This window comes from Triticum urartu, chromosome 2A, assembly GCF_056163025.1.
Source record: "Triticum urartu cultivar PI428250 chromosome 2A, HENAU_Tu73, whole genome shotgun sequence".
In the NCBI taxonomy this organism is placed as follows: Eukaryota; Viridiplantae; Streptophyta; class Magnoliopsida; order Poales; family Poaceae; genus Triticum; species Triticum urartu.
The window spans coordinates 744936503-744952297 of record NC_141874.1 but is presented as its reverse complement, the minus strand read 5'-3'; the positions used below and the strand labels follow the sequence as shown (position 1 = coordinate 744952297).

The window sequence follows — 15795 nt, the reverse complement described above, 5'->3', positions numbered from 1 at the left end:
GCTGCGAGCTGGATCGGCCGATGTATCGTCTTTTTATTCATTAAAACATTCAAAAAAGGACGTGTGGCTTCTTCACGCGCGGTGGTCGTGTGGGACGGGACGTGTGGCTTCTCCACATGCGGCTGCTCCTCCAAGTCGTCGAACCACATCAGAGATGAACATGAAGACGCCGTCGAGGAGGCAGACGAAGATGCAGCCGAGGACGGCACCGACAGTCGGTTAAAGTCATAGTTAAGTTCTGAGATCTAATATCAAATAACATATTTTCACCGGCAAGGTTAAAGTCATAGTTAAGTTCTTTGATAACCCAGTGAGTTTTATGTTCAAACTCAAGAGGTAGATGGCCAACCTTTTCATAAATTATTTTATACGGGACATACTCATATGATTTTTATAAGCAATTTTGTTTGCTCACAATGCATCATCAAGTTTCTGAGATCAATTCTTTCTAGATATATTAACAGTCTTTTGCAACATTAATTTTATTTCTCGATTACTCAATTCAACTTGCCCACTAGATTGAGGATCATAAGGTGATGGTATTCTATGATTTACATCAAATTTAGCTAGAACTTTACAGAAAGCAGCATCAATGAAATGTGAACCATCATCAGTCATTAAGTATCTAGGGACTCCAAACCTCAGAAAGATAAACTCTTTAAGCATTTTAATAAAAGTCTTGTGATCAGCACTAGTAGTTGGAATAGCTTATACCTAAATAGGAATAACCATATAATAGTGGGGTTTTTTTGCAAAAACAATTCCTAAATAGGAATGAATTAGTGGGAAAATCAATTTTGCACAGCAAACAATTTACATTTAAAAAAATCATGGATCTGTAGTGAACACATGCAGTTTTACATAGAAATGTTTTCAAGTTTTTTAATCTTTTATAAATGATTTTTTACTCCATTGTTATTACCCTTTAAGAATAAACAAAATAATGAAGCTACCTAAGAAAGAAAGAATTAGTCACTTTGGTATTACCCTTTAAGAAGAAATAAAATGAAAATAAATATGAAACAAACCATGACAAATTTTGCACATAGTATACACAAAAATTGCGCTTTTTTAAAATATGCAAGAATAAGCATATAATAGCGAAATTTTCACCAAAAATAGTTTCCTAAGAAGGGATGAATTAGTGGCGTTGGTATTACACTTAAATAGGAAAGAAAATAAAATTACTACTAAATCAAAATAATAATGAAGTTTTATAAGGAACAATGAATTGGTGCCAACTGTATTATTCTTTAAGAAAAATACAATGGAAAGAGCTAAAAAAACTTGCACACAATTTTGCACTTTTTGTATTATGCAAAAGCAATGATATAATAGTGTAATTTTTGCACATATTACATAGTTTTTGTGTGAATACATTTACACTCACCCAACATTCCAAAAATGCTTCAGAAAAAGAAATACTAAACAAAAACAATAGGAGAAATGCATAAAAAACAGAAGAAAAATATAGAAAAAAACAAAAAAAAAGAGAGGGGAAGTCTGGGCAGTATCATTAATGGGCTTCACCCAGTAGCAAATCGACTAATCTAAATATGTGGTTGGTCAAAAAGAAACAGGCCAAACCCACAAAACAACCCAGGAAAGAAAATAACCGATTCTCCAAAAAAAAAAGGAAAACAAATAACCCCTAGAAAAATCAAGAAAGAAAAAGGAGCCCAAATCTCAATGGAGGAATCAACAGCCAAAAAATGACGGCTGACCCAAAATTAAATTTCTGGCGACTTACATATAGCTAAAGGAACTTAATTTGGCTTATCATGGCGAGCATGGGTCTCATGTGATGCACATTTAGACCACCGATCCCAGAATTCTTTTTCACATAAAACACCTTGCAAATATTTTTTATCTGAGGCAGGGCCCCAACAGATGGTTTCAAGTGGCCAATGCGTGATCATGGCTGTGTTGACTAGTCAATGTGTACGTGTAATGCATGTTAATTTGGAAGTATATTAAGTGCATGCGGATATTAAGTAGGATATTATTTACTTGTTATTATGTGATTAGCAGTATATTCGACATTAAAACGGTCTAGGTCGTTGGATTGACATGATTTGATGACCGAGATTAATTAAATTTGTCTCTTTGAATCTTTTTATATTGATATAGATATAGATTCAGCAAGGGGTTTCTGCCAAACCCTCATGTACAAGGTGAGTACCATCTACATGTGTTTGTCAGTTTGTTTCACCTCCTTTATCAATCAAAGGGACTGTAAGCTAGTAGTAGTACAATTTACTAATGTGACATATGTATATCCTAACAAATTCCTATTCATCCTATTGTATGGACGGATTAATACATACTAAAAATTACAGCTTTGTTCTATCTTTAACCATGTCGCGTGCACATTTCATTCTCTGGATCTCTACTCGTTTCTTCTTCCAAGCACCACCTGAAGGACGCCGGCGACGGCGGCTCCGATAACGAACCACGTCACGCCAGCCAAGACAACCTGGAGCTCGGAGCTATTCACGACTCCCAGAGCGGCCGCACCACCGATGTGGTCCTCGATCACGCCACCGCCCATCTCCTCCCTGTTGTACCCGGCGATCCCCGCCGCGACGATCGCCATCAGCAGCGGCACCGTCAGGTCGATCCTCGCCCTCCTCTCGGCCGGTCTCTCGCCACCGGACGCTCTTCGCACCCGTCTCCGCGGCGGCGCGGCGCTCTGGGCCTCCGGCGACGGAAACGAGGCCGTGGACGGCAGGTTCCGCTGCGGGGTCCAGTACTCGTCGCGCTGGCGGGCGTACACCGCCGACGCCGTCGCGCCCTCCGCCTTGCGTCGCGCGGCTGCCTCCTTGAGCCTCTCCGTCACGGGGTCGGCAGCACCTGAAGGAGGCGGCGGTGACGATGGCGGTGGCAGCAGGCGAAGAGGAGCAGGGACGGCGGCGCTGGCGGCGCCGGCCGGGGCTCTGAACGGCCGCCAGTACCACCAGTTGGACATGGACATGATGGTCTGGACCGCCGAGCTCCTCGACTGCCACGTCGCCTCCGACTCCTGCGTTCACCATTCACCATTGATGAGATCAGCAGAGCAGAGCATGTTCACGAGGCAGCTGGGTTAGATCAAATTAGTACCTCGGATTGCCTGGTGGCTGATTTGTTCTCCATCTTCTCGAACCTGGCCTTGAACTTGGCGACCTCGGCGAAGATGTCGGGCGAGCCGGCGGCGTTGGCCTCGGAGACGCGGACCCTGCGGCGCGGCAGCTTGGACATCAAGAACTCGAGCGCCGCCAGATCCGAGCGCTCGACGTAGGAGATGCAGTCGACGGGGCAGGTCTGGACGGCGTCGGCGATGCGGTCCTCGGGGTCGGCCCACTGGGCGACGACGCGGGCGCGGCCGTGCACGGACTCGATGGCGAAGGTGCGGCTGGCGTGGAGCGCGCACTTGAGGCACCCCACGCAGGCGACCTCGTCGACGAACACGGCGCGCGTCTCGGCGTCCCCGCCGCGCCACGACGAGTAGAGCGGGCGGCCCGTGTAGCCCTGGAACTCGGACCGGCGCGCGTGCTCCCGGTCGTAGGCCTGGCGCTGCGCCGGGTCGGAGAGCAGCGCGTACACCTCGTTGAGCACCACGGCCATGTCGTGGGAGGAGGGGCCGGCCGAGGCGTCTCCGTTGCCGGCGGCGACGTCCGGGTGGCAGCGCTTCTGCAGCGCCCGGTAGGCGGCCTTGATGTCAGCCTGCGGCGACGAGGGCTCCACCCCCAGCAGCTCGTACAGGTCGTAGTCTGTCGCCCACGACGACCCGCGCCCGCCGCCGCTAGAGCTGGACGACGACGAGGAGGAGGCAGCGGCTCGGCATCGGTGCCGGTGGCGGGAGGAAGCGAAGGACGGCCTGAGGCTGCTGGGATTGGCGAGGGGGGCGGCGGTGTTGAGGAGAAGCCCGGGCATGGCTGCTCCCCTCTGCTTTGCTTGATTGGCTTTGCTCCTCTGCCTCCCGAATGGTGGGAGAAGCTTGAGGGACTCGATCACGACACGTCGTGCTTGTGAGCGAGATTTTTCGTCGCTGCTGCTTTGGAATTTTTTGCTTTGCCTTTTTATTTACCGGTGTGCCCACGTACGGCGGCTGGGCGCTGATATTTTGGACAAGCGTCGCTAGGCGCCAGAAATAAGGTAATACTACTAGTACTAGGGATTTTTTTTCGAGAGTACGCCAATGGCGTATCTTAGTTTTATATTAGAAGGCAGAAAATATTTATAAGAGGTTACACGGGGTCGGCATCACATATCGATGCATCACACCCACTCCACTCCACTCTCAAAAGCGATTACTCACAAAACGCTGACACTCCCGAGCCTCCTGCCAATTTCCATAACTTTAACTCTTGAAAGATGAGCTCCATGGTCCCTTGAGCGTCCCTTACATTTACATTTCCGAATACTCGTGCATTGTGCTGCTTTCAAAGTATCCAACAGATCAACATGACGAAGGAGTCAAATCCTCTTCTGTTGGCTTTGATGATCCTCTTCTTACTTGTCTCCCACCACTCTTCCAATCTAGACTGGACCAAGGGCAAGTTTGCCTGCTCCACGCCAACTTTGGCAAAGCAAAGATACCAGATGTGCCTTGCGAACACACATTGCAGGAGCAAGTGATCCATCGTATCCTCCTCCTGGTCACAAAAAAAGCACGGTGAGATTTACTCTTGCAGGCCATGTCTGAGTCTTCTATCCGAGGTCCAAACTCGACATTGTACTGCCAACCACATAAATATTCTGCAAGATAACGGCGCCCAGCTCTTCCAAATTCCTTTATATGACTGAAACCGGTGTTGGGGATCGTAGCAGAAATTAAAAAAATTCTACGCATCACCAAGATCAATCTATGGAGTATTCTAGCAACGAGGGGAATAGGAGTGCATCTACATACCCTTGTAGATCGCAAGCGGAAGCGTTCAAGCGAACGGGGATGATGGAGTCGTACTCGCCGTGATCCAAATCACCGATGACCAAGTGCCAAACGGACAGCACCTCCGCGTTCAACACACGTACAGTTGGGAAGACGTCTCCTCCTTCTTGATCCAGCAAGGGGGAAGGAGAGGTTGACGAAGATCCAGCAGCACGACGGCGTGGTGGTGGATGCAGCAGGATCCCGGCAGGGCTTCGCCAAGCGCAAGCGGGGAGGAGAGGTGTTACGGAGGGAGAGGGAGGCGCCAAGAGCAAGGGTGCGGCAGCCCTCCCTCCTCCCCCCCTTTATATAGGGGCCTTGGGGGCGCCGGCCCTAGGAGATGCAATCTCCAAGGGGGGCGGCGGCCAAGGGGTTGCTTCCCCCCCCAAGCCAAGTGGGGGGCGCCCCCACCCCTAGGGTTTCCCAACCCTAGGCGCAGGGGGGCCCAAGGGGGGCGCACCAGCCCACCAGGGGCTGGTTCCCCTCCCACTTCAGTCCATGGGGCCCTCCGGGATAGGTGGCCCCACCCGGTGGACCCCCGGGACCCTTCCGGTGGTCCCGGTACAATACCGGTAACCCCCGAAACCTTCCCGATGGCCGAAACTGGACTTCCTATATATAAATCTTTACCTCCGGACCATTCCGGAACTCCTCGTGACGTCCGGGATCTCATCCGGGACTCCGAACAACTTTCAGGTTACTGCATACTAATATCTCTACAACCCTAGCGTCACCGAACCTTAAGTGTGTAGACCCTACGGGTTCGGGAGACACACAGACATGACCGAGACGCCTCTCCGGTCAATAACCAACAGCGGGATCTGGATACCCATGTTGGTTCCCACATGCTCCTCGATGATCTCATCGGATGAACCACGATGTCGGGGACTTAATCAATCTCGTATTCAATTCCCTTTGTCAATCGGTACGTTACTTGCCCGAGACTCAATCGTCGGTATCCCAATACCTTGTTCAATCTCGTTACCGGCAAGTCACTTTACTCGTACCGTAATGCATGATCCCGTGGCCAACTCCTTGGTCACATTGAGCTCATTATGATGATGCATTACCGAGTGGGCCCAGAGATACCTCTCCGTCATACGGAGTGACAAATCCCAGTCTCGATTCGTGCCAACCCAACAGACACTTTCGGAGATACCCGTAGTGTACCTTTATAGCCACCCAGTTACGTTGTGATGTTTGGTACACCCAAAGCACTCCTACGGTATCCGGGAGTTGCACAACCTCATGGTCTAAGGAAATGATACTTGACATTGGAAAAGCTCTAGCAAACGAACTACACGATCTTTGTGCTATGCTTAGGTTTGGGTCTTGTCCATCACATCATTCTCCTAATGATGTGATCCCGTTATCAATGACATCCCATGTCCATAGTCAGGAAACCATGACTATCTGTTGATCAACGAGCTAGTCAACTAGAGGCTCACTAGGGACACGTTGTGGTCTATGTATTCACACATGTATTACGATTTCCGGATAACACAATTATAGCATGAATAATAGACAATTATCATGAACAAAGAAATATAATAATAACCATTTTATTATTGCCTCTAGGGCATATTTCCAACAACCGGGTCCCTCCCTCACAGAACATTTTATAAGCCGATGCCGTTGTGTATTTCCTGTCAGCACACCACTGCCAAACGACCTCATCCTCTTGATCCAGAGACGGGTGCACCTCAATCAGCACCTCCCATAATCAGATGAAATGTGCCAATTCATCGGTGGACATTTCTCCTGTGATGTCCATCGTCCAAGCGTGGGAAGACAATCCCTCTTTTATCGCTCTCTTGTTTCTTACTTTGGTCTTTACTTTGGCCACGATCAAGGGCGCCACCTCCGTAATGCAAGCACCGTTGATCCATCTGTCCTTCCAAAACAGAATGCGGGAGCCATCTCCAAGTTTCCAACTGACCAGGCTGTTGAACGCTTGTTGCACATTCCGATCTGGCGTCAAATTGAGTCCTTGCCATGGCTGAGATCTATCTGTCCGTCTTAACCACTCCCACCATAAGCGAAGTGCCAGGCCGTGCTTGCCCAAATCCATCATTCCCAGCCCTCCAAGGCATTTTGGTTTGCACACCCTCTGCCAAGAGACCACACACTTGCCTGCACTTACTTCCTCTGAACCTGCCCAAAAGAATGCTCTGCAACTCTTATCGACCTTGTCCAATGCCCATTTAGGTGCTTCAGAGACAGTCAGATGGTGTATGGGTCTGGCTCTCATTACTTGGTTGAATAGAATGAGCCTGCCTGGCCTGGTGATCATTCCCCTTTGCCAGCCCGGCAAAATTTTGATAGCAGCGTCCACCATCGGTTGCCATTCCGATCTTTTAAGTTGTTTGATGCTCAACTGCAGACCTAGGTATTTGCATGGAAATCTATCAATCTTCCAAGGCATAGCACATCTAACTAGATCTTCATCGCCTTCCACGGCCCTGATCAGAATTGCCGAGGATTTCACAAAGTTAATTTTAAGACCCGACGCCACGCCAAAGATTTGCAGCACCTCCTCCACCAATCTAATGCCTGTCCTTAATGGCTTGATAAACATGACCACGCCATCCGCATAAAGAGACAGGCGCTGTAAAGGGCTGCAGCAGTTCATCTTGCTTAGGACTTGAGCTTCATGCGCCTTCACCACAATCACTGTCGGGACATCCATCGCAATAACGAACAGCATTGGTGAGAGTGATTCCCCTCATCGCAGCCCACATGCATGCATGAACTTCTCTCCCGCGCACCCATTGATCACCACTCTAGAACTCGCAGAAGAAAGCAAGATCGCCAGCCATGAAAGCCATCTCTCCGGAAAGCCCTTGGCTCGTAGCACCTCGAAGAGGAAGGGCCACGACAGAGAGTCGAAAGCTCGCGAAATGTCCAGCTTGAGAAGAACACCTTTCATTTTCCTCTGATGCAGTCTCCTGGCCATCTGCCTAACTAATAGAAAGTTATCATGCAGATTTCGCCCTCGGATGAACGCTGATTGATTGACTTGCACCAGATCTCCCATGCGTGGTCTGAGCCTTGTCGCCATGAGCTTCGACGCCAACTTTGGCAAGCTGTGAACCAGGCTTATCGGCCTGAAATCATTAATATGCCAAGCATCAGGACCTTTCGGTATTAGAGTGATCAGCGCTTGATTCAGCCTACCAAACCCGTGCCCATTGTTAAGGAACAATTTGTGCAAAGCTTCCATAATATCTCTCTTGATGATCCCCCGTGCCTTTTGGAAAAAGATCCCAATAAAGCCATCCGGGCCCGGCGCTCTGTCAGTCGACATGTCTTTAATTACCGCCCAAACTTCCTCCTCCGTGAAAGGCAAGAGTTGCTCGGATAGGTCAAGGGCTGCCATGTCCAACGTCTCCCAGTTTAGAGTGTGTTTCCTTGCATAATCCTTGCCTAACAGGTCCTTATATGCCTTGTAGAAAGCCTCCTCTTTCCCTTTTTGGTCCGTGATCACGTTCCCCTCCATAGAGAGAGCTGGAATAAAGTTTTTTGCCTTCCTTCCATTAGCAACCAGATGGAACAGCTGCGTGTTTGCATCCCCCTTGCTAAGCCATCGAATACGCGAGCGCTGTCTCGCAATAGTCCTTTCCAGTGAGGCCAATCCCAACATTAAGTGCTTGAGAGTATTTCTTAACCATCTCTCGCCATGAGAAAGCAGCCTGTTCTCCTGAGCACGGTCCAGCTGCAGGATAACTAGTTTTGCTATGGCCATCTGTAGTTTAATGTTTCCTGTTTTCTTCTCGCCCCATGCTGTTAGGAACCTAGTTGTGTTTCTCAACAGGATATCCTCACAGACCCAGCACTCGCGAACCGCATCCAGGAATCCATCCAGCTTGACCCAATATAGCTCGAATCTGAAGCGCCTTCTTGGGTGTGAGTGTTCCTCCAGCGCAAGATGCAACGGGCAATGATCGGAAACGGCAGTAGAGAGAGCTTGCATTACACAATCTGGATGATCAAGCTCCCAGTCTACTGACACGAATGCACGATCAATCTTGCGCCCATGAACTTGCGCCCATGAAGAAATAGCTCATTGAGTGCATTGTTGTCAACGAAGCTCCAAAATTTGCCCATCATCCTTCTGTCCAACAGCGAGTTGTTCTTGTCCGACGCCCAAAGGATGAGGTTGAAGTCACCAATCACTAGCCATGGTCCTGGACAAAGCAGCCGCCTCTCCGTGATCTCCTGTAGGAATGCAATTTTCTGCTCATTTTCCTGTGGTCCGTATACCACAGTGAGCCAACGATGGCCCCTCCCTAGGATAGACATACCCGATTAAGGAGAAAGTGTCTAGCGCAAAGTTGGAGAGGTGAACTCTAGTGGAGTCCTACCCCACAAAAATGCCACCCCTAGTCTCCGAAGCCGGGAGGTAAGCAAATCCATCGTAAGATGGACCTAAACATTGCATTATCACATATTGGTCAACTCTCTCAAGCTTAGTTTCGAGAATACATATTATCGCGACATGAATGGTATCAACGGACTCCCTCAAGGCTTTCTTCTTAGCAGGCTTATTGAGACCCCTAACATTCCAACAAACTAACTCCTGTGCGATGTATGACATGGGGACACATGGACTCCCTTGTCAGTACCAGCCCGCTATCAGACCAGGGCCTCTGTGGCTTCCATCTCGCATGCCAGACCAAATGGGACTGCCTTTCCAAAGATAGCAGCAATGGCACGTAGCTGCTGCTCTTGCAAAGGGGAATCAAACACCGATCTGAGCAGTCCCACTGCGTCATCCGAGACCGCCAGATCATCACTTGAAACACCCAGCGTGTTCAGTAGAACTGCCTCAGCCGCCGAGGCCTTAGACTTCCTGGCTCCTCCCGCACCAACTGAACGCGTGGTTCGCCGAGGTGTGAAAGGATCTTGGCCTGGTCGCACTCCCCTGGCTCCCTCAATTTCCTTCAGAAGAGGCGGCGCAAGTTTCTTTAGCAGCCCAGCACAAAAGGATTTAATGTTCCCCAGCGCCACCAACTCCTTTGCCGATAAGTGTTCAGCCGCCTCCTGATTGGTCAGCTTGCCATGCACCACCAACGTCCCTGCATGCACTTCCGGTCCTTCCACCACCACCTCGCACGTGGTCACATCATCCATCCATGGCTCCTGCATGCCCGGGTTCCCTGTGCCCATTATCTCCATTGGACAGCCGCTTGCAATGATTGTGTTTGCCAGCTCCGGGATTGGCGCCCATCCATTTGCTGGGTGCACTGTTGGCATCTCCGTCGGGCCCAGACCCTCATGCATGCACTGGCGCGCTGGGGCCTGCATGTCTGGATAGTCACTTCCTGGCATGGAAGGAACCGCATGCTCAATCTGCGCCTGTTCCTCCAAAATCTGCTCCTGTGTCTGGACCGCATCATGTGGTGTGACCTGGTCCACCACCTCATTGCCAGAAGACAAGACCGGCCCCATCGCTGTCTCCAAAGCCGCGCCCGCGACTAGATTCCCTGCCTGATCCATCAGCAAAGTCGCTCTCTCAACCTCGGGCCCCGCCAGTTCACCCACCACCACATCTGCCTCGGGATTGGGGGCGTGAGTGGCCCGGTCTGGCGGTGCTTCCAGATTGGTCCTCCTGTCCGCTTCGGCTTGGTCGTTGGTCTTGCTGCCCACCAACTCGCCTCGGGATCCTGCGGTAATCTTTCCAGCTGTCTCCTCTACTGGTCTCGCCGCTTCCACCGCCAGAACCAATCCGTTTGAATTCCTGGTCGCACCAACGACTGTCCTTTGTGGGACCCCACTGATCCCAACGCGCCCGAAGAAACCGCACACGTCATGGGGGGCAGGCGCCAAGCCGATGGCCCCACCCGTCCTTCCAGCGCCTGACGGTACGATCTTCTCGCTCCGTCGCTCGCTCCACCGGCCGGCCCTGATCTTCTCCGGCCAGCCCCACGGCTATCACACACACCCCTCGTCCATGGCTGCACTACCCAATCGCCACCAGCGGCAGACCCTCCCGAGCTGTCCGGCAAACCGCTTTGCCTACTGCCATCATCAGAGTTTGAGTCCCGGCGCCACAGCTCCGGCGCATTGAAATCCCGCATCCTGCCAATGTGGATGAAGGCTGGATACTCCAGCAGCCGCTTGAAGGACTGACGACGCGCGGCCGGGTCGAACTGCGCCGGCTCAGGCTCCGGCACCCAAAGGCACCGAAACACCGGAACCTCCTCCGGATCCACACACCAAGCGCGGAGCTTGAACAAGGATAAGTCTTCACGGCTCTCTGTCTCCGGCGCAAGGCTGTCAATCAAGCATGCATTCCCCAGTAACTCCACCGCCGTGTCCCTCGTCCACGCATGCGACGGCACCCCTTCGATCAAGACATCCACTTGTACATGCATGATCTTCAACTTAGCTTGAGCTTGATGCAGCCAGGGCTTGATGTGAAGCTGTACTCCGCGGAGCTTGACTGCCGAACCTGCCAGAGCTTTGTTCCTGATCTCGTGAGATGCAAACACAACCAAGAAATCCTCAGGGAAGTACTTGTGGACGGAAAAACGATGTCGCGGAATGCCCAGACAGGCCGAGATCGCTTCTGCCACCTCCTCGCATGACACCCAGGGCCTGGATCCGCCCACATAAGCCACCACGGCAAGCTGCAGCCGCCGCTCCAGGTCAACCATCCCCGGCGACCGCTGCAGGATGCAAACCTCTAGCGAGGCCGGCAGCCCCGCATCAGGAACCGGCACCATGGGAAGGTGGTTGGGCGCAACTGGCGAGAGCAGCACCTGAGGTGCGCCCTGCCTAGGCTCCTGCAACCTCCTCACCATGCCCGCATCCCTCTGCGGCGAGCGCCTGGCCCAAGACACCTTCTCGATCACCGCCCTCGGGAGTTCATCCTCCAAGATGGGGCTGCGAGGCATCGAGCAGTGGGAGGAGACGTGCCCCGATAGCCCGCACCTGATGCAGAGAGGTTCGTTCATGCAATCTTGTCTCCGATGCCCCTCCTCGAAGCAGCGAAAACAGAGCCCGAAAAGATAAGAAGAAGGGGACTGGTGCCGCCCCTGCGCACCAGCCTCCTGCTGGCGCCGGAACGCACGCCGGCGCCGCCACATGGCCTTGCGGGACGGCCCTGGACTATGCCAGCCCGCCTCCTGCGCCAGAGCCGCGACCTCCGCCCTGGCCGCGCCGCTCGAGAGGGAGCGAGCTGAGCCCGGAGAGCCGGAGAGCCCCAGGCCCGAAACCACCGGATGCTCACCGCGAAACACCGACGAGACGGAGGACGGGCTGCGCGAGCTAGATGCCATGAGGGAAGGGACGCCTGCGCCGGAGCGGCAACCGGTGGGAAGAGGTGGACGCCGGGGCCGGAGTGGCCGCCGGCGGGAAGAGGTGGACGCCGGGGCCGGAGTGGCCGCCGGCGGGGGCAGAGAGGCGAGGGTGGGAGCGAGGGTGGAAGAAGATAGGAAGACGACTGGACAGTGGAGCCGCTCGTCGCCTCTTGTTTCAACTTTCTCTCTTTTCTTTTCTCGGTAAAAATGTACTAGGGATTTTCTTCTGTAAACAAATTGGAACAAACATGAGGTGGTGACTGCTCCGTGATTTCATCGGTAAGAAAACGAGGTATCCGGTACTTGGTTGGAAGGAAAAATCAAACGCTTTTAGCAGCCAGATTTTTCTTTCAGGAAACTTTTGATCTATTCCACCTAGCGGCGACCACAATCACTTAAAAAAGTTGAAGTCGGGCTGTCATCATTGTCTATTCCTCATCGGAGCCGGGTAAAATTATTGTGATAGACAGTTAGAAAGTCATCATGCTAAATACAAGTGTCACCGATGAAGAGAAGTAAGATTAAAAGGATCTAAACTGTAGACACATGAATGAAGACGAACAAAGACTAGATCTAAACAGATCCACCGGAGACACATCTCCACACACCCTCCGACGAGACGCATCATCAAAACGAAGGCTAGGCGGAAGAACCTTATTTCATATTCAAGGAGTCGTCGCCGCCTCATCTTCCTAAGCAGAACACAAACCCTAAACGAACTCACGAAAACACCTAAAATGAAGCAAGATCCCTCGGCACCTCACAATTACTCCCTCTTGATGGGAATACATGTCGTGCATGGTTTTCTAGGTATTCAGTTTGACAAATGAAAGACTTGTAATATGCCATAAAAGTATAAAGTGAGAAACTTTATGCCACAATGAATCTACTAATATATTTTTGGATCTTCTTTATTAGTAGAGGGAAATCCCTACATCTTCATGTTCGCATGCAGCCAATAATGTGAAAACAATTTGCAAACCGAGCTTCAAATCAATTTCAAAAGCATGGCATTAATACAATAAATTAGGCAGGCAGTTAATTACATGTGCAATTAATTAGATTCATTTAAATAGAGAGTATTCTTCACAACGAATCAATTTGAAATTAGTTAACTAGCAAGAGAGTTAATTAAGGTTGCCTATAATTAGAAGTAGGGATTTTGTTTCAATTAGGAAGGTAATTAATTAATTAGACAGAGTTAATTATGTTTGTGGGTAATTAGGCAGACATTTAATTATGTTTGTAATTAATTAGACATATAGTTAATCATGTCGAATCAATTTGAAAGCACTCGCGTGCGAGGATAGGCAGCAAGCTCTCGCTAACGTTGGCGACTGCCAGCAGGCTCTCATGACCCATAAGTATAGGGAATCGCGAGAGTTTTAAAGGGAAGTATTTTAACCCAAAATTATTGATTCGACACAAGTAGAGTCAAAGAATATTTATAAGTCTTAGCAGTTGAGTTGTCAATTCAACCACACCATAATAAGTAACTTGCTTACAATAATTTATTAGTAACAAAGTAATGTGATAGCAGTAGTGATAAAGTAACAGTAATAGGATTTGCAGAGTGGTAGTAGATTGCAGTAGTAGCAACTTTTAAAGAGAGCAACAATAGTATAAAGTGTAGGCATGGAGTATGCGATGGGTTTGTTCATATGAGATTCAATATGCAACGGGCATAACATAGAGCACATAGTGACAACAAACTAGCTTCAATTCATCAATCATATGTAAACATTCACTCCATATTTAATTATGTGTGCTTGTGATAAGAACTTGCACAATATCTTTTGTCCTACCCTTCATGGCAGCGGGACCCTAAAGAAAATTAAGTGTAATTAAGGCGCTCCTTTTGATAGAGAACAGAAACAACATTAACACACAATGAATACATGTAATCCTCAAGGTAAGGTCATCACTGTCGATATCCCAATTATTGTCATCTTGGGGTCTAGGATTCAGAACAATAACATGTGCATACAAATTGCAGATAAGACCAATAACACAAATATATTTATAAAAACATAGATAGTTCAAATCTGAAATCATGGCACTCAAGTGCTAGTGATAATCATTAAGTATAGTAAATTCATAGCAGCATCAATCTCAAAACATAGTGGATACTAGGCATCAAGCTCTAACACATCTGACTTTGATTACATAAGAAAATTCATCCAAATTCCAACTACCTTTATGTGTTTACAAGAGAACTACTCACACATGGGTGGAAGCATCATAAGATTGTTGTTGTAGAAGGGTTGGTGATGACGACGTTAACGAATCTCCCTCTCTACAGCCAGAAACACACTCCGTATCAGATCTCCAGAGGAAAAATAGGAGGTGGTGGCGTCTCCGTATAGCAAAAAGCTTTCGTGATTTTTCTGGATTTTCTCTAATATATATGTGAATTTATGGCGGCGCAATCGCTCTAAGATGGTGGCTGAGGGGCCCAAACGCCCCCATGGAGCGTCCTAGAGGACGTGCCACCTGCCCGTGTGAAGGACCGGTGACTCCCATCCGGCCCATCTTTGCTCCATAAATGATCAAATAATCTACAGTAATTCTCCAAAAATCATCATCCAGTTTCGAGAACGTTTATTTCTGCACAAAAAATAACATCCTGACAATTCTACTGAAAACAACATCAATCTGAGTTAGCTTTATTCAAACCATGCAAATTAGAGAGCAAAACAATGACAAAAACAGTTTGGAAAGTAGATACGTTTGAGACGTATCTGCTCCCCCAGAGCTTAACTCATTGTTTGTCCTCAAACAATTCAGTTCACAAACTAGACGCGATAAAGAAAACTTTTACCAACTCATTTGCTTTTATAGACGTACATAAATTTAATCAATGATTTAATTATAACAAGGACCATAGAGTAACCAAATTCATGACAACACTTAACAATCATGTTCACTCATGACCATAGCATAATCAACTAGAGGAACATAATAAAATATCACAAACATCAAGACTTTGTGAAATTGACCATAATACAATATGATAGAATGCTATCTCCTAGCCTTTTCTGAGACCGGAAAACATAAATGCAGAGCACCTCTGAAGTTCAAACAATGACTAAACATTGTAATTCAGCATAGAAGACATTCAGTCAATGGTTTAATGACAGTTAATCTTGTCATCTTACAGGCTAAACATGTGCGAGAGCGGTTCCCATGCTTAACACTCCCCATCAACGTCCTCTTGCCACAAATCATGGTTAGCCGAATTCACGGGCACCTGCCAGCATACCCTAGGGAGGAGTGCTTTCTATTTGTTTAATTGGTTCGGGGCTGAGCATCCCATTGACCAACTATTTTGCCATTTTAAAGAAGTAGATGTCATACTTGTTGAGAGGAACACAATTTAGCATACAAGATAACTCTCTCCCCTACTGCTCCATGAGCTTTACGCGCACACAAACCAGATGCTTGGTTGAAGGTTTTGAGATGACACATGCAAATTTACTTGGAATGACAGAGAAGTGCCATATGTAGGTAGATATATTGGACTCTTTATATAGTTGATTTAAAAGAATTGGGTGCACAAGCAGCATTCCGCTTAGTATA

The 15795-nt window shown here is 48.9% G+C and overlaps 2 protein-coding genes across 2 annotated transcripts; both read right to left on the bottom strand.

Annotated features, from left to right (window-relative positions):
* Positions 1–2184: 2184 nt before the first annotated feature.
* On the bottom strand, positions 2185–4043 carry LOC147987591 (DNAJ heat shock N-terminal domain-containing protein). Its single transcript, XM_087545391.1, has 2 exons — positions 3103–4043; positions 2185–3022 (listed from the first exon to the last, which is right to left on the bottom strand). The coding sequence occupies exons 1-2, from the start codon at positions 3913–3915 to the stop codon at positions 2390–2392; spliced, it is 1446 nt and encodes a 481-aa protein (XP_087401517.1). The 5' UTR covers positions 3916–4043; the 3' UTR covers positions 2185–2389.
* A 6562-nt stretch (positions 4044–10605) lies between these two features.
* Positions 10606–12356, bottom strand: LOC147987590 (uncharacterized). Its single transcript, XM_087542441.1, has 2 exons — positions 12284–12356; positions 10606–12209 (listed from the first exon to the last, which is right to left on the bottom strand). Exon 2 carries the CDS (start codon positions 12193–12195, stop codon positions 10606–10608), a length of 1590 nt encoding a protein of 529 aa, XP_087398567.1. The 5' UTR covers positions 12196–12209; positions 12284–12356.
* Positions 12357–15795: the final 3439 nt, after the last annotated feature.